Source organism: Anabrus simplex, chromosome 5 (genome assembly GCF_040414725.1).
Source record: "Anabrus simplex isolate iqAnaSimp1 chromosome 5, ASM4041472v1, whole genome shotgun sequence".
NCBI lineage: Eukaryota > Metazoa > Arthropoda > Insecta > Orthoptera > Tettigoniidae > Anabrus > Anabrus simplex.
In genome coordinates, this window is record NC_090269.1 from 42054190 (window position 1) to 42080802 (window position 26613).

The 26613-nt window shown below is 40.5% G+C and overlaps 1 protein-coding gene across 1 annotated transcript in view; it reads left to right on the plus strand.

Annotated features, from left to right (window-relative positions):
- The window catches only part of LOC136873715 (uncharacterized), a 102004-nt gene that overhangs the window by 69347 nt on the left and 6044 nt on the right, over positions 1-26613 (plus strand). Inside the window, exons 6-7 of the mRNA XM_068227759.1 lie at positions 13675-13701; positions 15437-15579. Coding sequence (XP_068083860.1) covers positions 13675-13701; positions 15437-15579 — 170 coding nt within the window. The remainder of the gene's footprint in view (positions 1-13674; positions 13702-15436; positions 15580-26613) is intronic.

Here is a 26613-nt window from a genome sequence, read left to right on the forward strand (position 1 = left end):
GTTACCCCGATTTCTGAAAAAATGAGAGAGAGGCAATGCAGTATCTATTTTAAAGCGAGCACTTACTCTCAACCCAGATTGACAATAGTCTTGAGACCAACCTAAAAAGTGGAGGATGGACTGCCTGAGGGAGGACATGCGAGCTGCTGGTGTTCATCCTGCCGATGCTGAAGACTGGGCAATATACAATAAGGCAGGCCCTACATAAGATGAGAAAAATGCTTGTAATAACATCTTTCGTAAGATGATGAGTAGTAGATACGGTGCTCAGCCATCCACACTCAGGACGTATGCTGTAGGACTCTGCTTTCAGTAGGAGAATATGTAGCACCTGTGTAGAATACATCTTGTAATGCCAAACAAGTAGATACTGCTCTAAAAAAACAACCACCCTGCAAGTAGAATAGTAAATGGTGCCTGTGAAGAGCTCCTGTTGGAAAACTCTATCCTCTGTTAGCCATAGCTCCACTTTACATCTGTAGGAGTGTGCCTGCCGATGTAGAAAGAAAAAGCACAACATATTTTTCACCAGGTTTACGGACACCAACCTGTTCCTCGGAGACTTCGATCATGTAACAGCTTCCTCAGAATAACAACTTCATTGTCCTGCTCTCTAGAAGGTGGAAGGAAGAACTATATCTGCCATCAATTGAAGTAAAGGAAGAACTGCCACCAAGACGTGACTTGCTGCATATACTCCTGATGCTGAACGTATACCCATGTGGCAGCTTCTGATCCCAAAACTTGGCCCGTCCGTAATAATGAGGATTGTCAGTTGGCCCGTCATGGTGATGATGGTTGTCAGTCTGTTTCTTTCCTCTGGACACAAGGAGTGCATGTTGTTTAAAAGGCAGGTGAGCGCTGTCAAGAGCAAGGTTGTCATATTTTGCATTGATCATTTAAACATGTTAGCATTTAATTTATTCTTAAGACAATATATATATAAACCCAATCATGAACCACAGCACAAAACAATCTTCTTCTTCTTTTCCTGCCACTTTTTCCCACACCTGTGGGGTCGCGGGTGCGAATGCATTGCACATGTAAATTTGGCCCTGTTTTACAGCCGGATGCCACAGCACAAACCAGTATCGCAGAATATTTTGTTTCGTGCATAACCCATGCAGTGGTCACGGATGTTAGAAGAAAGAAGAAAGAAGAAAAAAACACAGAAGGAATTGGCAAATAAACTTGACAAAGAACTTTCAAATAGCCGTAAATGATCGCCGTGAGCTATTTTAAATACAAATAGCAGGTCCCCCTAAATACTATGGTTGAATTCATATTAAAGTAAACCTATTAAAATATTATTTTGATGCAGCTAAAATAAGTGTCTCGCTTTCAGTAAAGAAAGGAAAAGTAAAATCACAGATTATGGACTGGGATGATAATAATAATAACCCTTGCCTATGTTGTTCTTCGTAATGTACCCCCTGTGGATGGGGGACGCAGATGAAGAATACACCCACAGTATCCCCTGCCTGTCGTAAGAGGCGACTAAAAGGGGCGACCAACGGATGATCGATTTAGAATCGTGAGCCTACATGTAATTAGTACCACACCATGAGTCGCTTTTACTTGCGTGTAGTACCACTATGTTAGGTACGAAATAGGTTTGTGATTAGTAGCAACAGAGTGCGCTGCCGGCTTTTACTGTACCTGTGATTAGTACCACTGTATGAGCGACATTATGGGTGAGTGACACTATGGTTCTAGCTTGCCTATGATTAGTACCCATTATATGAGGAACACCACAGGATAGTAAGAGTCCCTGTGGGTAATACAGTTATGTGATGAATACCATAGGTTTGCGTTGCCTGTAAATGGCGCCGCAATGTGCGAAACACCATAGGTCTGTGTTACATGTGTAAATTTCGTTACCTGTGAGTAGTACCATAATGTGTGGAATACCGCAAGTCTACGCTACTTCGATTAGTACTGCAACATGACAAATACCATGGTTCTGCTTGCCTAGTGATAAGTACCATTATGAGGGGCCGATGACTTGGAATTTGGACCCCTTTAGATTACAAGTATCATCGATTCAGTATTGTGTTATAGAAGCAGTCCCTTGGTCAGTAATACTAATTTTTACGTCAGTTTCTGTTAATGTGAGGCATTGCGGATCGGACTCACTGATTTGTTTTAAATTCATATCCATCCATTCATTATTCGTCCTCACGTTATGAATGCTGGTCAGTGGAGGATTTTGGACTTCAAATTTGTCATTACATTTCGTCTCATTTGATACCATAGGGGCCGATGACCTAGATGTTAGGCCCCTTTAAACAATAATAATCATCATCATCATCATCATCATCATCATCATCATGTTCTTCGTAACGTATTCATATGCATTACAGATCATCTGTTCACTTTGCTTGCTTAAAGTTTTAGTCTCCTTCCTTTTCTTCACAGAACTACTACTACTTGGTCAGTATCACTCGTGGGCACAGAACCACTGCTACTCTGATAATCAGTGGCAAATCAATAAAAACATCAAAAAACAAGAGAGGAAAATTCTAGGACCTAAGTGCGAAAATTGTATTTGGATGAAAAGGAAATCACAGGAAATCTATCAAGTAACAGAAAAAATCAGACACCATTAGGAAAAGAAGATTAAAATTCGATGGTCACCTGATCAGGATGGATAACAATAGGCTAACAAAGAAAATACTAAATCTCGCAGTATCTCTAAAAAATCACATCTGGCTTACAGAAATAAACAAAGATCTTCAGGAAATTGGTATAAATGAAGAAATTTTGCAAGACAGAAAAAGATGAATAAATCTCATAAACGAACACAAATTGGATTATCAGCCTAAAGGACAAGCTACAGAATGGACGGAAGAATCCAAAAAGAAGCACAGTGAAAGGATGAAGAGATTTTTGGGAAGACAAGAAGAAACATTATGCTAAATAAGTTCACACATGCTCCTTAGTTGGGCATAACGAATCAACAAAAAAGTAATAATAATAATTGTACCGGGCGGTACACCTCTACTCTGTTTATTTAAAAGTTGCGCCAGTTGAAACTCCTCTTCTGGAGGAAGTCTGAACTTTATCTACACTATTAATCTACTAATTTCTCAGAAGATGTCACTACCTGGAAAATTTTGAGTTTTTGAACTGTGTCACTTTTGATGTGTTTTTGTCTCGCTTGAAGTAAGAAGTGTGAACTTTCTCTTCTAGAGGACACTACTGAAGAATTACAATAGTGCAACCTAGTGCGAAATCAAAGAACTATTTTGTTGAAGAAATTTTTATTTCAAATGTTTGTTCCTTGCTAAATTTCTTTCTGTTATTGTTTAAGTTGGCTGTATACCCCTCTTTTTCCCCTTAGTTTGGATCTAGCCAATCCCGAATTTCTTTAATTAATTTTCCACCAATAATGTGTTTCTTCTTCCTCTATGTAGGGGTTTCTTTTCCCTAGCCAATAAAATTTTTGTGGGAGGGTATTTTCTTTCCCCTAACGCCTAGAATCTTCCGTGAGAGGATATAAACTGCTGATTTTGGGGTCTCCGGGCCACTTCTGTTCCATCTTTCAGTGTATTAAGTACATAGCAGGAGGCGGGAAGCGCCTCTTTCTTCTTCAGCCGTTCAACACCAGGTAATGGCCTATTAATAACTTCTTTTCTTGCTAGGTCGGCAGTTTAACACTCGCGGCGGGTTCGAAGCATTTCCATCATGTAACCTTTTCCTAAAATGTAATTACTCTTTTCATCTTTTTCTTGTAAAGCTACATATTGGGATAGAGAGTGCTAACCCTCTCGAGCTCCCACTCACATTTGTTTTGAGGTGAACTTATTTTCTCAAACCAATTCTTCCGTGATGTAATGTAAATTGTTATTTTCTGAAGTCACCTCCGTAGTATGGGATTAGCCCTTGTATTAACGGCCTAGTGCCAAGTAGGTCTTAAACAAAGTGTATCAGGAGTGCGGTTAGCCTCCTCTCAAATTGTTATTTTAGAGGTCATGTAATCAACTTTCTTTTTCATTCAATAGACCTCAGTAGGTTGGGTATTTTACCCCTGTGAATACGTCCTTAGAGGACAGCTTGAAGGTAGAGTTTGGTGTGGCCTTTGAGAGGCTTAAATTTTGAGAGCGGATCGCTCTTTTGGAATGGGGTGTCATATGCCTCGTGGAGGCTTTTCTGTGTAATTCGGAGCCAGGGGCTCCTAGGGATGAATGGGGTTTTCTGCCCCTCTGTTAAAACTTGTGTTTGTGGTAAAACTGAGCTGATCGCTGAAGTCAGGGCGTGAAGCCCAAAACCTGTAAATATTGTAACTCCCCTTGTTTTGCTACATTGTACCTGCCATGTCTGTTATTGCTTTGTTTTTGAAAAGGAAATATAACCTTGTTAAATTTTAAATTAATTTTACATGCACTATAATTTCGTAGCTTGAAACCCATTCACACCCGCACCTTCTTTTACGCATAACTACCGCTAAAACACGGTAACAAGTGGTAGCAGAGCGTGGTTGAATGGGTCTCAATTTAGCCCCTTTTGACGGCTAAACATTGCTTTGATTCGAACTCTAACAATTGTCTCAGTTGCTGGAATTTTTTGAGTTTTTCAAAATTGTTCTGTCATCATGCCCGGCCCTCGCGATGTTCTCCTCCTTAACTATTTGCGCAAAGAGGAGTTGATATACGAGTTAACTATCAGAAATGTGCAATCTGGAGGCACGGTTGCAATCGACACCAACAAGCTTAGAGAGTCCCTTGATTTGCCCATTTCCATCCCCAATTTGGGAGAGAAAGAAATTGATGATTCTCTTTCCACGATCGTCGAGAATATTACTGGGCTAGCATCTGTAGTCAGCTTTTTTGGATGAAAACGATCCGTCTCCTAATCAAATTAAGCGTGTGCAAGGCAGGCTGTATCACTTTTCAAATAGAGTTAATGATCTGTTGTCTCTGAAGGTGAATGACGTTCAGAGGAAGCAAGCTAATACGCTCCTTGAAACTATCTCTGAATTGTCTAGTAAAGTCACTCAATTGTTAACTGGGGAAGTTCCTCCCAAATCTGATCAGCCCACCGTTGTGAATGTAAGTAGTGAGGAAGAACCTGCTAAGGGAGAAGGCAATAGGATAACCGTTGCTGCTCAAACTATCTCTGCCCCATTGGACAACGAGTCTGAACGCCGCACATCGTTGAACAATGTACGTGCTGAATTAACTTCCTTGCCATTGAAACTTTTACCTACTATGTCGCCCGGGTTTAGCAGCTTGCCTCATCCATTGGCAATGTTGCTTAGAGGTATCTCTAAGTTTTCCGTCAACACCACCAGTGATGTAATTTCATTTTTAAGATTTCTAGTGGAATTTCAGGATCATGCTCTTGTTTTTTCTCTTTCGCCATGTCAAATTTTGCAAATTATCTATCCGTATGCTATTGGTATTCTCTCTGATAAAATCGTAAGAGCCATTGCCGAGCAATCATCTATTGAGGATTTCCATGCCCATTTGCTAGCTAACTTCATCCCGGCTAGGGCCAGGTCCTCCCTGATTCAGAAGTACTATTACCGTGTACAGCGCTTGGATGAAAACTTGGCTGATTTCATACAAGATATCAAATTCTACACTAGGGTGTTTGCTCTGCACTTTCCTGAAGATCAGATTGTGCAGGCTATTGTAGAAGGTATTTCACCATCTTACAGGTCATATTTGTGTTTCGCGGCGTGTCCGCAAACCTTCTCTGAACTTGAAGCATTGGCCGTCTCAGCGGAAGGAGTTAGATACGCCGATTCTTTGCGTGTCGCGAAAGAACCCCCGCCTTCCTTTAGTAACACTCGGCCTCCACCTCGCCGACCAGTCAATCTCCGTAAATGTTATGCTTGCGGGTCGCCTGACCATCTGCGCAACAAGTGTCCACTGATCAAGCCAAGTGGGACTAGGAATGGAGCTGGTTCATCACAAGGCTGCTTTAAATGTGGGGCTTTCTCACATATCGCCAAGAATTGCCCAAACTCAAATAGCACCCCCTCCTGCTCTGGTGCAAATTCCACCCATGCCAATAATAAAAGGTGACTAGCGGCTTCGGCTGAGTCGACTAATTCTGCTTTCCAAGGCTCAGCCCCGGGCAAAAGGGTCGAGAATTCAGGGAATGAGCAATCTTCAAATTCTTTTGTTGAATGCCCCAGAGAGTGTCTTAGGATTGCGGCGGATACCCCCGCACCTGTTCCTTTTCTTAGGATTGAGTTGAATAACGAGCCTATAACAGCTCTCTTAGATTCAGGCAGCGTTTGTTCCATTATTTCGGCTGATTGGTATTCTAAATTGAAATCTGTTTGTAAACTCCCTGACTATGACTCATCTCCTGTTAAATATGTTTCGGCTAATTCATCTCCATTAGAAATTCTAGGTTCCTTACATGTCAAAATTCGTGTTTTTAAATTTACATGGAAAATCAAATTGTTTGTGGCCAAGCATTTGTCTTGCCCCATCATACTGGGAGCGGACTTCATGTCTCACACTGGTCTGGTGCTCGATCTTCAGAGTAAGTCGTGCACATTCAAATTTGCCTCTAATTGTAAAATCCCCCTATTAAAGTGTAATTCTGCATCATGTTCATCTATTTCGCCTACCCAGGATGAGATGTTGTTAGACCTTAGACATCTACCTGAGGAGCAGGCTGATAGTATTCGCAAATTGTGTCAGTCGTTTCCCGAGGTGTTCTCTGATACTCTTGGTGTTACTGACCTTATTGAATACAAAATTGAGGTCACGGATTCGATTCCTGTTCGCTTTCCACCGTATAGGCTATCTCCACCTAAAATGAAGGCTCTGAAAGAAATCATCGATCAGATGTTGAAGGACGGTATTATTAGGCCCTCTAAGTCAGCGTATTCTTCGCCTATTTTTCTAGTACCGAAACCTCAAGGAGGTTTCAGGCCTGTCATTGATTACAGGGCTCTCAATCGGAAGGTGGTGTTACAATCTGTGCCCCTTCCCGACCTTCATTCTTGTTTTTCATGGTTTCGTAAGGCCAAGTTCTTCACCATCTTGGACTTAAATCAGGCCTATAATCAAATTCCCCTTGCCGAAGAGTCTAAACACCTTACAGCGTTTGCCACGGACTGGAATTTATACGAATACAACCGCGTGCCTTTCGGGCTCCCCACGGGGGCAGCTGTGCTCACTAGGCTACTAGATAGGGTCTTTTCCGACATCAAATTTGAGTACTTATATCACTACTTAGATGATGTCGTCGTATTTTCAGAGACCTTTGAAGAACATCTAGATCATCTGCGAGAAGTTCTCGATCGCCTTCGTAAGGCTGGGTTAACTGTTAAGTTGTCCAAGGTTGCCTTTGCTAAGCCCTCTATGTCATTCCTAGGGCATATTGTGTCACCCGATGGAGTAGCAGTCGATCATTCTAGAACACAGGCCATCCGTGATTTTAAACCTCCCAAGGACATCAAAGGTATCGCCAGGTTCATTGGTATGGTGAATTTCTTCAGGAAGTTCATTCCTAACTTTGCTAATAGAGCGGCGCCCTTAAACCTTCTTCGTAGGAAAGGCATCAAATTCGAGTGGGGACCTTCTCAACAAGCCGCTTTTGAAGATCTGAAATTAGCTCTCTGTAATGCCCCTGTACTTGCTATGCCTGATTTCTCGAAGAAATTCATCGTCCAAACCGACGCATCGTCGTCAGCAGTAGCTGCAGTTCTTCTTCAAGAGACTGAACTAGGGAGGCGACCCATCGCCTATGCGTCTAGGACATTGTCAGCTCAAGAAGCAAAGTACTCCATATATGAGCTTGAAGGTTTGGCAGTCTTATTCGCCTTAGAAAAGTTCCGTCTCTATCTGGAACACGTCAAATTCGACTTGGAGACAGATAATCAAGCCTTAAGCTGGGTCTTAGGTAGGCCGCGTCGTACTGGTCGTATAGCCCGTTGGGCCATCCGTATTTCTGCCTTTCAATTCGATCTACGACATATCAGAGGTACTGAAAATGTTGTTGCTGATGGACTCAGCCGTATGTTTTCTAACGACGTCGAGACCCATGAACCTGTCGACAGTTCATCACCTTCCGAGTCCATACTATCTGAGGTTAATGCCATCCTAACAGATGCTCCCATGCTTTTTAGGGATATTGAGAAATACCAACGTGAAGATCCGACGCTGGCTCCGATAATGGAAACCCTTTCTTCTGGGGAACATGCTGTCCCTTATGTTCTGAGGAATGGTGTTCTATGTTGCCCTTCGAGGCATGATAAGTTGATGAAAGTTGTTGTTCCAGCGGTTCTTGTACCTATGATCTTCAAATACTATCATGAGACCCCATTGGGGGGGCACCTGGGTATCTTTAAAACTCGTGAAAAGATTCGTGAAATGTTCATCTGGAAAGGTATGGACGGTGAAATTCGGGAACTTGTAAAAGCTTGTAAATCTTGTTTGATCAGTAAACCCACCATGTCCACTAAAGTAGGCCTTTTGTCTTCTCATCAAGCGTCGCGCCCCATGGAACGCCTGTATATTGATTATGTAGGACCCTTCCCCCAGTCGAAGGGAAATGCCAACAAATTCATCTTTGTATGTGTAGACGGTTTTACCAGATTTTCTTGGTTATTTCCGACTAAGCTGGCTACCGCTCAGTCCACCATTACTTGCCTAAATTCTATTTTCGCTTCTTTTGGTCCGTGCCAATACATTGTATCTGATAATGCTAAGGCGTTCACATCAAATTTATTTCGTAAATTCTGTTTTGACTTGTCCATCTCTCATGTAACTACTTCCGCTTATTACCCTCAGCCATCTCTGGCTGAACGGGTTAACCGTAATCTCAGGTCCGCACTTATTGCCTATCATCATGAAGATCATTCTAGGTGGGACACGTCCCTGCATTGGTTAGCTTTTGCTTTGAATTCGGCGGTCCATGAATCACACAAATTTACTCCAGCTTCTTTAATGTTCAAGTTTGTTCCCAACTCGCCGCTCTCTAACCTCTGGTCTCTGAATGACATTCTACCCGAGATAATAGATCCGGACAACATTAAAGATCTTTGGAAGAAGGCTAAAGCCAATCTTAAAGTGTCTCATGAAAAGGTTAGGGAAAGGTATGATCGTGGACGGAGACCCACCCCTTTGAAGGTAGGCGACCAGGTTATGGTCAAAAATTTTGTTCCCGCGGGCAAGCTTGCCCCCAGATTTCATGGGCCTTGTATCATTCTCGATTTTCTTACGCCGGTTACCTTATTGCTAAGTAATCCAGCCACCGAGAGGATATTTAGAGTTCACCTGTCCCAGGTGAAACCGGTGTAATTTCTGTGTTAACTTGCTTCATGTTATTTTGAAAGGATATGAAGGTTATATTTTTTTTTTGAGTTTCACTTTTAAGGCATTCTGCCCCTTCTGTAATATTTTGGTTTTAGATGTAAGCCTGGTGTAAAACCTGCCCCGACCCGTTAAACTGCCATCCTGTTCTTGCCACGGCCATTACCACGCTCCCGTCTCCTGCTCCACCTTACACTGTGGCTTCATAATAGTAAATGCCATGGATATCTACACGCCGCTGGCCCCTCAACCTCTCCACAAGCCTGTACCCTCAAAGAAGATGATAGTCCAACACAATTCTGCCGCCTAGCTTTAATGTTCCAGCGCCCCCGCAGCCGCGCAGCGCTGTGCAGCGACTGGGGAGGGGGATGGGCCCCCTCCTCTCCAGCGAGGACGACATGTGCACGGCGAGCCGGAGCTCTCCTCCCGGCCAAGGCTGATGTGCGGCGCACGACCTGCTACATGCCCGCAGCCTGTATCTGTTCACCGCGGGCGCGGCGTACTTCAACACCTCTGCTCCCCTCATAGTGCGGGCGAGCGGTATCTCAGGGTACTTGAGGGGTCCGAGCGGCCTCCGTTGGACGCAAGCTGCAACGGCCGGTCTGGCCATCCGACTCAATCTACATCAACTACATGGACAGTCACCATAAGCAATAACTACACTTGGGAATTCAACAACAATAATTGGTGGACATTGCCAAATTTTTCATCACTTTCAAGTATTAAAAGTTTATCTTCAGAAATTCAAATTCTACAAACATAAAGACTTTCATTCACCTGCAACAACAATATTTTGAAACTGAATTAAGAAATCTTGTAAATGCTTCTGCTATCTATCTTCGTATCAACATCATTACTTGGACTTTGTTTCAAACTGATTTCATGTGTCACCCCTGGAGGAACTTTTGGGGGGGGAGGTCTGTACCGGGCGGTACACCTCTACTCTGTTTATTTAAAAGTTGCGCCAGTTGAAACTCCTCTTCTGGAGGAAGTCTGAACTTTATCTACACTATTAATCTACTAATTTCTCAGAAGATGTCACTACCTGGAAAATTTTGAGTTTTTGAACTGTGTCACTTTTGATGTGTTTTTGTCTCGCTTGAAGTAAGAAGTGTGAACTTTCTCTTCTAGAGGACACTACTGAAGAATTACAATAGTGCAACCTAGTGCGAAATCAAAGAACTATTTTGTTGAAGAAATTTTTATTTCAAATGTTTGTTCCTTGCTAAATTTCTTTCTGTTATTGTTTAAGTTGGCTGTATACCCCTCTTTTTCCCCTTAGTTTGGATCTAGCCAATCCCGAATTTCTTTAATTAATTTTCCACCAATAATGTGTTTCTTCTTCCTCTATGTAGGGGTTTCTTTTCCCTAGCCAATAAAATTTTTGTGGGAGGGTGTTTTCTTTCCCCTAACGCCTAGAATCTTCCGTGAGAGGATATAAACTGCTGATTTTGGGGTCTCCGGGCCACTTCTGTTCCATCTTTCAGTGTATTAAGTACATAGCAGGAGGCGGGAAGCGCCTCTTTCTTCTTCAGCCGTTCAACACCAGGTAATGGCCTATTAATAACTTCTTTTCTTGCTAGGTCGGCAGTTTAACACTCGCGGCGGGTTCGAAGCATTTCCATCATGTAACCTTTTCCTAAAATGTAATTACTCTTTTCATCTTTTTCTTGTAAAGCTACATATTGGGATAGAGAGTGCTAACCCTCTCGAGCTCCCACTCACATTTGTTTTGAGGTGAACTTATTTTCTCAAACCAATTCTTCCGTGATGTAATGTAAATTGTTATTTTCTGAAGTCACCTCCGTAGTATGGGATTAGCCCTTGTATTAACGGCCTAGTGCCAAGTAGGTCTTAAACAAAGTGTATCAGGAGTGCGGTTAGCCTCCTCTCAAATTGTTATTTTAGAGGTCATGTAATCAACTTTCTTTTTCATTCAATAGACCTCAGTAGGTTGGGTATTTTACCCCTGTGAATACGTCCTTAGAGGACAGCTTGAAGGTAGAGTTTGGTGTGGCCTTTGAGAGGCTTAAATTTTGAGAGCGGATCGCTCTTTTGGAATGGGGTGTCATATGCCTCGTGGAGGCTTTTCTGTGTAATTCGGAGCCAGGGGCTCCTAGGGATGAATGGGGTTTTCTGCCCCTCTGTTAAAACTTGTGTTTGTGGTAAAACTGAGCTGATCGCTGAAGTCAGGGCGTGAAGCCCAAAACCTGTAAATATTGTAACTCCCCTTGTTTTGCTACATTGTACCTGCCATGTCTGTTATTGCTTTGTTTTTGAAAAGGAAATATAACCTTGTTAAATTTTAAATTAATTTTACATGCACTATAATTTCGTAGCTTGAAACCCATTCACACCCGCACCTTCTTTTACGCATAACTACCGCTAAAACACGGTAACAATAATAATAATAATAATAATAATAATAATAATAATAATAATAATAATAATAATAATAATAACCCTTGCCTACGTTGTTCTTCGTAACATATTTGTATGCATTACAGATCAGCCATTGACTTTGCTTGCTTAGAGTTTTAGTCGCGTTCCTTTTCTTCGCAGTACTACTACTACTACTACTACTACTACTTGGTCAGTATCACTCGTGGGCACCGAACCAGTATTATTTGGTCGAGTATTACTGCTCCTGGTGCTCGGTTGAGGATAGTTTGTGAGTACTGGCAGATTTAATTCAGGATCTTATGGTGTGTTAATTTCCAGGTTTGATTCCCACGGCTTCCACATTGTTCTGTGAAGCTAAGTGAAAAGCAATACACTTCACAAATATTAATTAATGAGGCAAATATTGCAAGACTTTCAAACAGTGAACAAAGCATGTACGAATTGTCAGGATTGTAAGGATTTCTGTTGGGGAATGAGAACTTCTGTTTTAAAGCCCACTACCGTCATAAATTACCCTCTGCTGTTCAAGCAAGTGGCCGAGACATCAAACATTTGCGGAACTTTTTGAATGCTGTCTCAGCTATATCTCCTGGAAGTCTCTCAACTGTTTAGATGTTGGTGTATCCAGATGTAAGGATAATATAATGAACTGGGGTTTCCTTTGTGCATAGAGAGAAATCCTTTGCGAGTGTGGAGACACTCAGAATCAGGAACTGCTGCCAGTCTACCCAAACATGAGTCATGTTCCCAAGATGATCTATGGGCTGCCAATACCAGAGTTGTCCTTGCTATTGAGTTGTGAAAGAATTGCTTTTAGCCTGAACATGGAAATGAATGAAGGAAAATTGTACGTAAAGTAGAACTTGGGATTATAACGTCATTCAAGGGACCTGAAAAATTGTCGTTATAAATTAGTGCTGTAGTAACCGAGATTTGTGTTATCAGTCTAGTGAGGTGGATAATAAAAAATACAGTAACATAAACTTACTTAGGCTTCATCCACATCGCTCCATTCAGGTTTTCATAGCTGCTTAATTTTCAAACCATTCTGTTCAAATGCAGCAACAATTTTATCCTTGCTCGTTTGGTCTGTGGAATTAACCGGGTGAAACCCATGACACATGTCAGCTTTTTTAATTCCATTCTCAATTTGTTGAATCACTTTAACTTTTTTCTTCCAATGTTAAAACTTTTCTTTCAGTAGTCATAAAGCGTTAAAATGCGTGCACTTAGAGGAAACTTCCAGTCAAAACTAACTGCACGCAGGTACCGTTAATACCACAAGAATTCGGGCGGGTTACAATAGAGTGGGGAATTTGCCTGCACTCCCGAGGTCTATAACAAAAGGGGACAGGAAAGAATTTTCCAGGTTACCAGATTTCAACAAAATATTTCTTAAAATACTTTGATTCTTAGAAAATCTTATTTCAAACTAGGTTGAAAATGACGTTATATGCGAGGTAGATGCATATATGTTTGTTGTATTAAGCAAGGCTGAAAAACACATTTCTTATGAGGAATATGTTCGTACCACAGAAATATAGGGGAGTTGTCACTGAAACCGATGTCTTTATAACAAAGTTCAACTGTATATCTAACAGGGATATTTTCTTATAGATTTTCCTCTCCATTTTACCTTTTTTCTTTTGTTTTGTTTGAGCAGCAGTGTGTATGTGTAAATTGTCATTTGCTCTTTCTTGCCTTATGTTGTATTTTGTTCCTTTCTTACACTTTTAAATGTTGTATGTTGAGAATAACATGAAATGTGGCTTTGTCTATCTTGTATATCATTCTTCAATTTATTTCCTGTGTAAATATCTGTGAGTGAAGGTAACAGTCTGCTTTCTTTCTTCATTGTGACTAATCACAATTTTACACAAATATTTGAGTGTTATTTGCACAAATATTTGAGTGTTCATTTTATCTAATTGAGTGTTATGTTCTTAATTGTGGATATTTTACTGACCCAATTTCTCATTTTGTATTTCAGAAATCAAAGCAAGGAAAAAACATTCAGGTATGTTCAGTATTCACATAATTTGAAAAATATATTTGATTAAGAATCTTGTTAAATTTGTACACTAAGCAACTATTTTTAACGTTTAAAAAACTAAGATGAAGAATTCAGTTCATTGCTTGAACATAATTAATTAAATAATTACTTTGTACTTTGCACATCAGTCACATACGTTGTGATGATAACCTTTGGAACTCCTGCCTTTGAACCTCTGTGCTCCGGGTCATATAAATGGTGTTAGTCCCTGAAACACTGGTCTGTTTTGATTCTGAACTCGGCCATCAGTAGTATCAAACAAATTTTAATTTTTCAGTGGTGACTTAAGTTGCAGAGTTGTAAAACAGTTGCAGAGTAGATCTGTTTTTTATTTCTTTTCTTTTTTTTCATTGAAATGTGGGTATTTGCTGATGTTTTTCACAAATTCTGCTTCCATCACCCTTGTCCTGGGAGCTTGTGGGTCGGGCAGTGGACCTCCATTTTATCCTTTCCTTCCACTGCTCTTCTTTGTATATTGTTTCCACCTCCACCTGTCTTCTTCCTATATCCTCCTTGAACTCGTCCTACAACTATTAGTGCAAACCGTTTATCTCTTTATTAATGAGAATTACCATTCTTTTCTTTGAGATTGGTCATGACAGTTGACTTTACACTCCCCTGAAGGATCAGAAAACACAGTAAATATGCACTTATTATTGTGAAAATGTCCTAAACAGGCAGTATCTTAATGCTTATTAACTAAAAACAATGAGAGGATGAGATAATGGTTCTTAAGAAATTTTCCAGGTTGACCATACTTACATTTTATCACAGGAATGAAGATAAAAACACTCCAGAAGAATGGGATGGATATAAGAGACACTGCAAGAATGAAGGGCGATCTCAACATTGCATAATTTTTTACAATAAAGTGTACTGCAATTTGCACAATATTTTTTCCCCCATTTTTATCTTCATGTTCCCTCAAATATTAATTTTTGTGGGAACGTATTTTGTACAAGTAATATAGCTGCAACGAGACTTGAGCTCACAGCCCAATTGGCCACCGCTCCGCTTGACTGAGTTGTAACTCTCCAGGTATATATGCATTGCATTGGAATCGGGGATTCATCAGTTTTTCGGAAATTATTTCCTTGTGGACCTGACATGTTTAAGTAAAATGTGTTTTTATTTTAGTGTTCTATCACCTCCTCTTGGTCCGAAGCGGATCCTGCATCATGACATTTGTCCTCGGTTATTTCGAAAACAAAAGCGTATTGACCTAAACCCTTAAACACGAGTTACTGTTGAGTGTCCCCCAACAGGTACATTGAAACTCGTGGAAATTGATTGGATGCAGGGTCTGGCCTCTCCTTTTCTCTATATGATCTTCCGCACACTGTAGTGAAAAATGACTGCTGATTGATGAGAAGTTCTCAGGTGTGTCTTGCTTTTGGCTTTATTTTGAAGTTCTTAAGGACTGTTATCTATGCTGCTACATTAATTCATGTTGTTCCTCTTGAATTAATTTGTAGTCTGTTTTAAAATTTTGATATTCACAGTCAGGAAAAAAAACAAAGGACGTTGCTTTATCTTTAAGATGTCAGTCATGAAAGCTTGGCTGAAATACTAATTCTTGTGGGTGGCCGATATACTGTGTATGTACAGTATATATTTGTAATTTTTTTGTCCTTATCGGTGTGTAACATATGGCATAAATATAAACTTGATTTCTTTTTATTTTATTTCATGTGTGCAGAAAAGGATTTGGGCTTCTTGAGAATTGGCTCTCTGAACGTTCGAGTGAAGAGGACCACTGAAGCTTTCAGCAACTTTTTGGGCGTCGGTTCGAACAGCGACAAATTACACAAAACTTGGGGCTCAGCCGACAATATCCAGCAGGTACAATCTTCTCTGCTCTCACTGCACAACTAGAATATGCTCTACCTAACATTGCTTCTAACACCAGCCTCTGTCAATTTGTTTTGCTGCTTTCCTCAGAAGTGAATGGAAGTGAAGGTTTGTATACCCAGCACTTGTTCGTGATGTATAGTTCTAAAAACATAGTATCTCACGTGAACAGTATTTGTAATTGTGGGTCTGTGAACTTTCATATGAACATTTGAAACCACAACTACTACTGAATACTAATTCATAGGAAGTGATTATTTTCTTTCTTTCTTTCTTTCTTTCTTCTTCTTCTACTTTTGCCTTTACAGCCTCATTGGACCACTTAGGTCAATAATTTTCGGGTCATCTTCTTTGATAGTTTCCTTTGCGCGTTGCCCAGGAGCTTTTCATTCGTTCTGATATTTTCTGTGTAAGCAATAATTTTCATTTTTTGCCTGTATTGATAGATGTAACACACTTTTAACAATCTTAGTTTGTAACTTGATGTTTTATTCCACCTAATCAATACATATATTTTATACGAATATGACTAGTTTCGACCTAAGACTCGGTCATCTTCAGCTGTTCATTTGAAAAATTTAAACTTGTTTAACGCCCTTAAGGACGGATGCAAACTCACTTTGAGAACATCGAGTTATCCTTCAAATAATCTTTGATGATTGATCATTTTGGCTCCTTAGTTGTTTTATGAACTACATACTATGGATCATCAATAAACAGTGATATACATGTTACTGTCATAGGACTCACTGTGTTGCAGATGAAATCATTTCTTCACAGCCCAATTTAAACTATTTGTTTTGATCATCTTAACAACCATTATCAGGTTGTTTTGCCTGTAATTTGTATATAATCTTTTGAATAGTTTAAAACATTGTTAATTTGTATGATGCGATCTGTACACAATTGGAACATTCCTATCCAGTTTTTAAATTAGTCATTTTCATTATTTCAGAAGACTAATTGTCAAGTGAAAATTCAAGAATTTTAATGTGAACTAAAGTGTTTTTACTAGCCATGCGTCTTGGTAGGTGTGCTAGGTACCAACCCAGCCTAGCACACTGGGGCGAAGCGCTGGCAACGAGGAATGAGTTAGCTGGAAAATTTATAATGTCCAATAACGGACCATTTATATTGATATTATAAATTTACTCATTTGGAACAAATGTTTCAGATTCCCTATGGGAGTCAACATCTGTATCATCTGATGGCCAAGCAGGCATCAATTTTTGGTAATGAAACAGTCTCTCATAGTGCATTGGCACTGTTGGTGGCTACAAGTAGCCTACGCAGTGGCCTCCACGGTGTGCTCTAGCCATGCGTCTTGGTAGGTGTGCTAGGTACCAACTGATGAGCCCAGCCTAGCCCACGGGGGATAAGCGCTGGCAACGAGGAATGAGTTAGCTGGAAAATTTATAATGTCCAATAACGGACCATTTATATTGGTATTATAAATTTACTCATTCGGAACAAATGTTTCGGATTCCCTGAGGGAGTCAACATCTGTATCATAAGTGGTATGTTCCAAGCTGTCAGTGGAGAGATGGCGTGGGTGAACATCAGTAGATGAATAAGTTTGAGTGGCGTCTTTAAAAGTAGGAAAGATCACAATATGAAGATAAAGTTGGAATTCAAGAGGACAAATTGGGGAAAATATTCGTTTATAGGAAGGGGAGTTAGGGATAGGAATAACTTACCAAGGGAGACGTTCAATAATTTTCCAATTTCTTTCCGATCATTAAAGAAAAGGCTAGGAAAACAACAGATAGGGAATCTGCCACCTGGGCGACTGCCCTAAATGCAGATCAGGACCTACCTACCTACTTACCTACCTACCTACCTTGTTGGGGTATGACCAACATTTTGAGGTTAAAGAGGCGTGTCAGTGATAACCTGCTCAATATGCACATTTTCATCATGATCTTTGAAGCCCAGACCCTGCCTGAACATATAAAGGTTTCACTGTACGCCCGCACATTCCAGCTCCAGTGACGTATTACAACTGCCAGAAATTTGGCCACACCTCATTGCGATGTCAAGGTTCAACGACCTTTAAGATTTGTGTGAAATGTGAGCATGCTGGTGTCAAATGCACACCACCACCTGTGTGCATGCTGCAATCTCCAGTGTGTCCCACATTCAGGGAGGAGAAGAAGATCCGGGAGATCAAAATACTTATCCAGATGCCCGGAGAAAGTTCAAGCCCATGGCTCCTCTGGAGTTCTCCATCTCCTCCACTGAACAGGTAGCAAAAGTGCAGAACTCACCAGTTTGTTTTGTACCTAATACCAGAATATAGAAAGCATCAAAAAGTCTCAGCCACCAACAAGAATGAGTAATCAAAGAAACCGGAGGTTCCCTACCTTCTGGAAGGTCAACAGGTGTGTTGTTGTCATTGCCTAGGGCCCTTCCCAGGCATGTTCAGCTGAGAAGTCCTCCCCCACCAGGGTGGGAGGGAAAAGACTTCCCCAACCATGACTGGAATGTCTTCCAGCCCTCCTACCAATGCCCAGAACCAAAACAAGGAGAAGGGAAATCCTTACGGCTTCCCTAAAAAGTTGGAGTAGTAGCCTTCTCCAACCCGATCGGGGGTCACCGTATCCATGAAGAAAATCAGCAAACCATCAGCCGGCTCTCCTCCAAAGGATAAGCGAATGGCAGGCAAGAGTGAGAGGTTCTGATGCCTTCTTTCCCGATCCCCTTTTGGGGAGCCTAGGTTCGTCTGAACTCAACGAAACAGCAAATACCCTACTTTTGCTTGCTTGCTTGCTGTTTTAAGGCGCCTAACATTGAAGGTCATCAGCCCAATACCCTACTTTTTGGTGATGACTGCAAGATATTTAGGGAGACCAGGAATCCAGCAGATGACCATAACAATACTTAAATCTCCTCTACCGACATCATATTACATACTCGACAAGCCCATCACTGTAGTTACACAACAACATGACTTAGGTGTAATATTCGATACAAAATTACAATTTAAGAACCACATAGAAACATATACAACCAAGGCTATGAAGTTACTAGGCATTATCTACCACTTCACAGAAATTTCTGATCCCACTGCTCTTCATCACTTCTTCCTCACGTTCATTCAACCTCTCTTAAACTACTGCTCTCCGATTTGGACAACAGCCTCCCCCTCCCATATTAACCAGTTAGGCAGAGCAGTATCCTTCTTTTCTGCAATTGTTAGGAACAGAAACCCCAAGCTCAGAAATCTGTCTATGCAGCAGGTATTAAGGGCAATAAATATGTTACCGCTGCACATCAGGCGACAGGTAGCTGACCTGAGTTTCCTCCACGGGATCTTAAATGGGCATTACCGCTCGAAACATCTTGTCTCACTCTTCTCTCTCCGTGTTCCTTCCCGTTCCACCAGAACCAAAGACCTTCCCCGCATTCCCCACACTCAGCACTCAATACTTCAACGATCTTTCCTAATCCGCCTCCCAACTTTAACAATATTAATAGGAGACAAGAGCTTGATATAGCATCAAGTAAAAGTATGTTTGGGAAGGGTGTAAACAGCCTCCTGAGGATAAGTTGATTGTGAAGAGGTTATACCGTTATCTTAACCCACGACGACTTGGCTATGAACATGGTTATTCTCATGGTTTTCGATTTGGACACTTGTTATTAGTAGGCTATGTACCTGATCTTGTTATCTTTTGTTATGTTTGTTATATTTTATCATGAAAGTTTATATTTGTTAATTAGTCTGTTGTCAGTGCAAGTGAAATTTGCTTAGTGTAGCTGTATCTTCTGCTTTGTGAATGAATGAATAAATAAATAAATAAATAAATAAATAAATAAATAAATAAATAAATAAATAAATAAATAAATAAATAAATAAACAAACAAACAAACAAACAAACAAACAAACAAACAAACAAACAAACAAACAAACAAACAAACAAACAAACAAACAAACAAACAAACAAACAAACAAACAAACAAACAAACAAACAAACAAACAAACAGACAGACAGACAGACAGACAAACAAACAAACGGTTCACTATCCGCGGAGTGCTCATTCGCAGTCAGAGGAGACGGTGGAGATTGAAGAACCACTCATCGTCATGGATGGTGATGACAAACAACAATAATAGTGGAGAATGGCAGATAGCTGGATGTGAGAACGACAAGGAATTATCCTAATTTCATTGCACTACTCATCCACACAGTAGCACTGCAATATTTATACTTGTCGCCTTGCTGAGACCTGGACACAACAAGACTATGACAGGGTTTCGCCTTTACTCCATGGACCAAGTAGCTGTAGATGGTGCTGCAAATGGGTCATTTTTATCAACGTCTTGAGTGAAGTGGTGAAGATGTGCTGCTTCTAACTCAGCTGGATGCAGTTGCAGTTTACTCTCTGTTGCCTGTAATGACAACAGTGTGCAGTGTGTACTTTCCACCAGACTGCGATCTTCCTGTGCATGAACTCCACGATTTGATTACTCAGTTACTTCCTCCTTTCCTCTTTCTGCAAGATGTGAATGCCCATAACACCCCCTCTGGGGCTGTCTTTTGTCCTGCGCTAGGAGGAAGTTTGTTGAGCAATTGATAAACCAGTTTGATCCTTTTGTGCTCAAAACGGGGCAACCTGCTCACTTCAGTAGTGCACATAGCACATTCTCCCACCTGGATGCCACCTTGTGCAGCCGTGTGCTGGTTCTCCTGTTATAGTGGCAGGTATACGTTGACCTCTGTTGTAGTGACCATTTCTCGATATTTCTCACATTCTTGAACCAAAGACGGTCTGAAGCACCTAAGCCCTGTTTACTTCGATGGGAAAATTGACCAGAATTTTCAAAACACACATTGATGACCAATGAGGTGCTGGGGTCTGTTGATGATCACGTTTGTTCCATTACAGCTGCCATTGTGGCTGCTGTAGAGGAAACAGTATCTTCCTTGTCCAGCATTCCTCACTGGAAACAAGTCCCATGGAAAACCGATGAGATTGCAACAGCTATACATGATCACTGATGGACTATTAAACATTATTGTCAGAATCCTGTGATGACCAAACATATTGCATTTAAACACCTCCATACCAAAAGCCGTTTCTTGATTTGAGAAGGTAAGAAGGCTCCATGATGGCACATACTCTGATGTCACGAGTGTGGACCAAACTCCGCCGTATTGTTGGGAGTCCAGAATATTCCCGTACTCCCAGGAATCACCATTAATGGAGATATAGTTACGATTCCATCAGTCATTGCAGATCACATCACGTCACATTTTACCAATATGTCCAACTATGAAAGGTACGACCATGCATTTCTGCCTATTAGCATGAAGCAGAGGCTCATCCAGTCATTTGCCTAGGGTGCTTCGTATTCCTACAACGTGTCTTTCATGGAGTGGGAATTGTGAAGTGCACACATGCTGTGCAGGGACACAGTTCCTGAGCTGGACAAAATCCATGATGAAATGCTCAAACATTGAGTGATATCCTCACCTTACATTCAAGCCAGGTAAAGATTCAAAAGTTCTAGATAGTCGCAGGCCAATATGCCTTACAGATCGCCTCTGTAAGCTATTTGAAAGGATGATGAACCAGCGATTTGTCTTCTGACTAATTACCAGTGTGGTTACTCTGCCACCGATCATCTGGTTAGACTGGAGAATACCATTCATGAGGCTTCCTTTGGAAGGAGCACTTGGTTGCTGTGTTTTCTGACTTGGAGAAGGCTTAGTATACTACCTGGCATTATGAGATTATCTCCACCCTATACCACTGGGGATTTTTGGGAAATTTACTGATATTTATTGAGAATTTCAGGTCCCTCCAGCTCTTTCGAGTCTGAGTAGGGAATTCATTTTCTCAATATTATGTCCAAGAAATTGAAGTATCACAGGGATCTGTACTGAGTGTCACACTGTTCGCAATCACCATCAACAGCATAGTTGCCGCTGTTGGGCAAGAGTCATTCCATTGCTGTATGTAGATAATTTAGCTCTACATTAACGATGGCATTTGCTGAGACAGCTGTAGCAAGCTATTAACTGAGTCGACAGATGGTTTTCGATGGTTTTCGATTTTCAGCAGTGAACACGTCAGTTGGTGCACTCCTGTCAACATTGGATTGTACATCCTGAACCAGAGCTCCGCTTGCGAAACAGTGTTCTACCAGTGGTGTACACCTGCAGTTTTCTGGGTCTCCTTTTTGATAAGAGACTAACGTGGCTGCCCCACATCCATCAGTTGAAGGTTGCTCACATTCAGAGACTTAACATGCTAAAAATCCTTTATTAAAAAATCCCAGAAGGAAACTATCATTTAATTTCATTCATTGCAATTGTTAAAAACATTTAAGCTCATTAGGCCTTTTCAGTCATGAAATTACGAGCGTTTCGCCCCATTGTATCAGTGGGCTCATCATAGGAGGATTGTAGTGGTGTCTCAACGGCGCACTGGCCACCAGCGTCTTGGAAAGGTGTAGCAGTCCAACTGATGAGCCCTCTGCTGCACTGGGGCAAAACGCTATAATTTTATGATTGAAAAGGCCTAAATAACTTAAATGCTTTTATAAATAGATTGTGTAAACCATAGTGGAGTTAGGCCGGCACTGGAGCTTTCTGTACCAGCCCCATTCTCAGCCTACTTGCTGAATTGGGAGTTCCATCTTTTGCGAAGAAGACAGCTGCATATACTCTTCACGTATGTTGGCAAAATTTGTGAAATGCCACAACATCCTAGCTATCAATGCATTTTTAATACCCAGTACCAGCAGAGGCATGGAAACAAGTTGAATGCCACACGACTGGTTGGGATTCGAATTGTGAGCTTGTAAACAAAAAATTATATAATTGGTCCACCTTAGTAAGTACAAGTGTGTCTTAAAAGAAAAAATTACGAAAATTTACACAGTTGGTACATGTTTCAATCCCATTGGGCCTTCTTCAGCCTTAAAAAATAGAATATAAAACACTCAAAATAATGATATAATTTTTCTTTTATTATACAGTCAGTACGGGACAAAACCAAATATGAATTGATAGCTTATATTGTGAATTGGATGTGGCTGCCGGTGATTGTCTCGAGCGGACCCCTAGCGAGGTAAACCACGGCCGGATGTATGGCTAGATCTACTCTGTGGAACCAAGATGAACACAGATGCCTCTGTTCATTGAAAGTATTCCCAGGCCTTCGTCCTCCAGTATCTGTTAAGTTCTCTGCAATCTGTTGATACATGTTCCTGCAGCATCCACTGGTGCAGCCGATTCGTAGCCTTGTAGCCTGGTTATGCAATGCTGGCACCAGAATCACTTTCACGTGGCTTTCAAACCACGTTTGGATTGCGAGAAATGAACTTGCGGATCAAGTTGCGAAAGAAGTGGTACTTTAATCACCTAGACCTGTGATTGTGGCTACTGGGCATGTTTGTTCTCAGCTACGTTGAACCATCTTGGCATCCTGGAATACGGAGTGGTTAGCTATCCGAACTCCCAACAGGCTGAGACCAATATTAAGAAGACAACTGCCGTGTGGCGGTCCTCTTTCAGGCCCTCATGGAGAGGGGCTGTAGTTTTGTGCAGGTTGAGGATAGGTCATGCAAGACTTATCCACTCTTACATACTAAGATTCCCAGAGTGTTTCTGTGGTGCCGAATTCACGATGGCCCACATCCTCACAGAGTGCGCCGGATCTCTCTGGCTTAAGACGGAAACTTGGCTTGCAGGAGACACTCAAACTCATATTAGCCGACGATGAGAATGCTGCTGATCTCATCATTTGCTTTATGTGTGTGAATGGATTAATCAAGGGCTGCTAAATGTCAAGTGTTCTGCATTCTTTACAGCTTAATAGCATTTAAAAAAAAATTAATTTCCAAATTTCTCCGTTTTTTTTGCTAGGGGCTTTACGTCGCACCGACACAGATAGGTCTTATGGCGACGATGGGATAGGAAAGGCCTAGGAGTTGGAAGGAAGCAGCCGTGGCCTTAATTAAGGTACAGCCCCAGCATTTGCCTGGTGTGAAAATGGGAAACCACGGAAAACCATCTTCAGGGCTGCCGATAGTGGGATTCGAACCTACTATCTCCCAGATGCAAGCTCTCAGCCGCGCAATTTCTCCGTTTAATAAATAGTTTTAACATAAATTTGTCTTAGAACTGGGTGTATCTGAAAATTTTTGTAATGGAAACAGTATATGTAATAAAATAAAATTGGTGATGGAAGTTCATCCTAGCAACCGTGCAAGCTGTGGTGTAAATATTTACGTCTTAGGCATATTTTTGGTCATTTTATTTTCCCATAAGGAAATTTGACACAACTTTTTTAATTTCCATTTTTGTTTTGACTTAATTTGTATAGAGAGGCTGGTTACTTAGTTGTACTTTCTCTTAAAACAACAATCACCAAGCAATGAACTCCACTTTTACACTTCATATAGCCTTTTATTATGATGAGTTTTAGTGGGAAGAGAAAGAAGAGGTCCAATACTTTGAAGAATGAAGATATTGGCAAAAGAAAGGGAAGGGTCATGATAGGCTTGAAAATGTAAGACTCCCAGATCTTGCAAACTTACAAGTAATACTACTGGGGTCGAAAAGGAACAGGAGGTGACCAAAGGGATAGGAATGATGAAAGTGAGGAGCCTGATGCAAGGCAGAGGAAGCAGTGCCATACTCATAAGGGATCAGTGGTAGAGTGTCGGCCTCCGGATCCCAAGATAGCGGGTTCAAACCCGGCAGAGGTAGTCGGATTTTTGAAAGGCGGAAAAAAGTCCATTCGACACTCCATGTAGTACGATATCGGCATGTAAAAGATCTCTGGTGACACATTCGGTGTTTACCTGACAAAATTCATTAAATCTCAGCCATAGACGCCCAAGAGAGTTTCGGTTTACTTGGTCTGCCATCTAGTAGGCCTAGAGTAAAACAGAACGTCAAAATTGATGAGCAGACAGCCAGATGGCGTCAAATTGAAATGTCTGCACATGGTAGCTGAGGCCATACAATTATTATTATTATTATTATTATTATTATTATTATTATTATTATTATTATTATTATTATTATTATTATTATTATTATTATTATTATTATTATTATTATTATTATTATTATTATTATTATTATTATTATTATTATTATTATTATTATTATTATTATTATTATTATTATTATTATTATTATTATTATTATTATTATTATTATTATTATTATTATTATTATTATTATTATTATTATTATTATTATTATTATTATTATTATTATTATTATTATTATTATTATTATTCAATGTTAAGAAAACTTGAAACCGATTTATACACCATCCGAAAGAGCACACTGAAATATGTAAAACCCTCATATTATATCCTATCATGCATATATATACGAGTTACAGGGTGGTAAAGATGTGCGAGGGGGGTTGTCAGTGTCCAATTGGAGTGAAGCTATTTTTAACTGCTGGCGTGATGTAAGGAGAAGCGAGCGAGAGAGAGAGAGGCGGGGGGGGAGACAGCACTGTGTCTGTGAGTGCAGTGAAGCACCGTGAGTTGTATGCGGGTCTTTCTGACGTAAGCTTCTACCTATAAAAATGAACCCTTACAACGTAGTGAATGTATTATATAATCACTTTTAACGAAAAGAATTTCCAGCTCTCCGTTTTAACCAAAGAAGATGAGACAATGTTTCAGTATTTAGTAGATATATTAGAGTCTGATGCAGAAATAATATATACGGAGACTTTAGATATTAATGAATACGAACCAGTAGCTGAAACAGTGTTTGTGCCTGACGAATAGGAATCTCCATCAAAAGAATCTACTTCACCTTCATCAAAACAGGAATCAACATCAGAAGGTCCACAGAGCCTGGAAAATTGTAAATTAGAATGGTCATTGGAAGGAAAAAGCATGATTATAAACACACAGTTGAGTGCAAAGAAGCGGAAGCCAAAGCAAACATTTCCTCACTTAGCATGGTACTCTATGAAAAACAGATATTCTCGTTTGAAGCATGAGACGCAGTTGTACCATTTTAAGGAACATAATGCAAAAGGGGATTCTATTGGCAAGTCATCTTCTAGTTTAACAGTCACAGATAAATATAAGCAGTTGTACGAGTTGGTGTTTACGAAATTTATGGAAGCTCGCGCAAACAACTTGATAGTACACGATATGAGCTTACAAAAAATGGCCCCGTGAAGAAGCCAGATAACTTGATTTACCTGTGTCAGCAAGTGCAGCATGTGTATGGAATTTCAAGCAGCATTTTCACACAGGGTCACAAAAAGTTACACAGTTTGTCACACGAAAAGAAGAAGAAACGACTAACAACATTACTGCATTCCTGGAGAGAAGAGATGATGTTGCTTATAGAGCAGTATGATACTGATAATGTGTATAAAGCAGATCAGCTTGGCATCAATAAAGAATAACATTCCGGGAGAACACTTGATCACCGTGGTAAGAAGATAATGTATAGTATTACACAATCACAAAGCGCACAGTCACATTCATTCACAATTATGCTAATTGCATCATGTATGGGACGTCTCCTTCCCTGTCTGTTTATTGTACTGCAGGAATCAAAGCCTTTGAGTCAAGCTGTCCAGCAAGGTATGTTTAAAGCCCCTAATTTAATTGTGCAGTGGTCAAAATCTGGAAAAATGACAAAAGACCCTTTTCGTATATTTCTGGAGTTGACATTTTTATGTCACACTGGTCCATCAAACTGTTTACTGTTGCATTCATGGGTGTCTCACAAAGAGATTAACTTAATACATGAAATACTTTCATTAAATAACTATGAACCTGAAAAGTTAGAAGTGTAAATCATTCCAGCAAAATCAACTTCTGAATTATAACCGTTAGACAGGCATTTTTTCCAAATGTTTAAAACAATGGACCGACATATCCCTGATTTCATTGTGTTAAATAATATTGATGTGAACTTGCAACTGTGTAACAGTATTGTCAAACGCATGTCATTGATCTACAATCAAGAATGTTCACCGCGCTTCTGTTTGTCATATAGACGTGGGTGGAAACTAGCG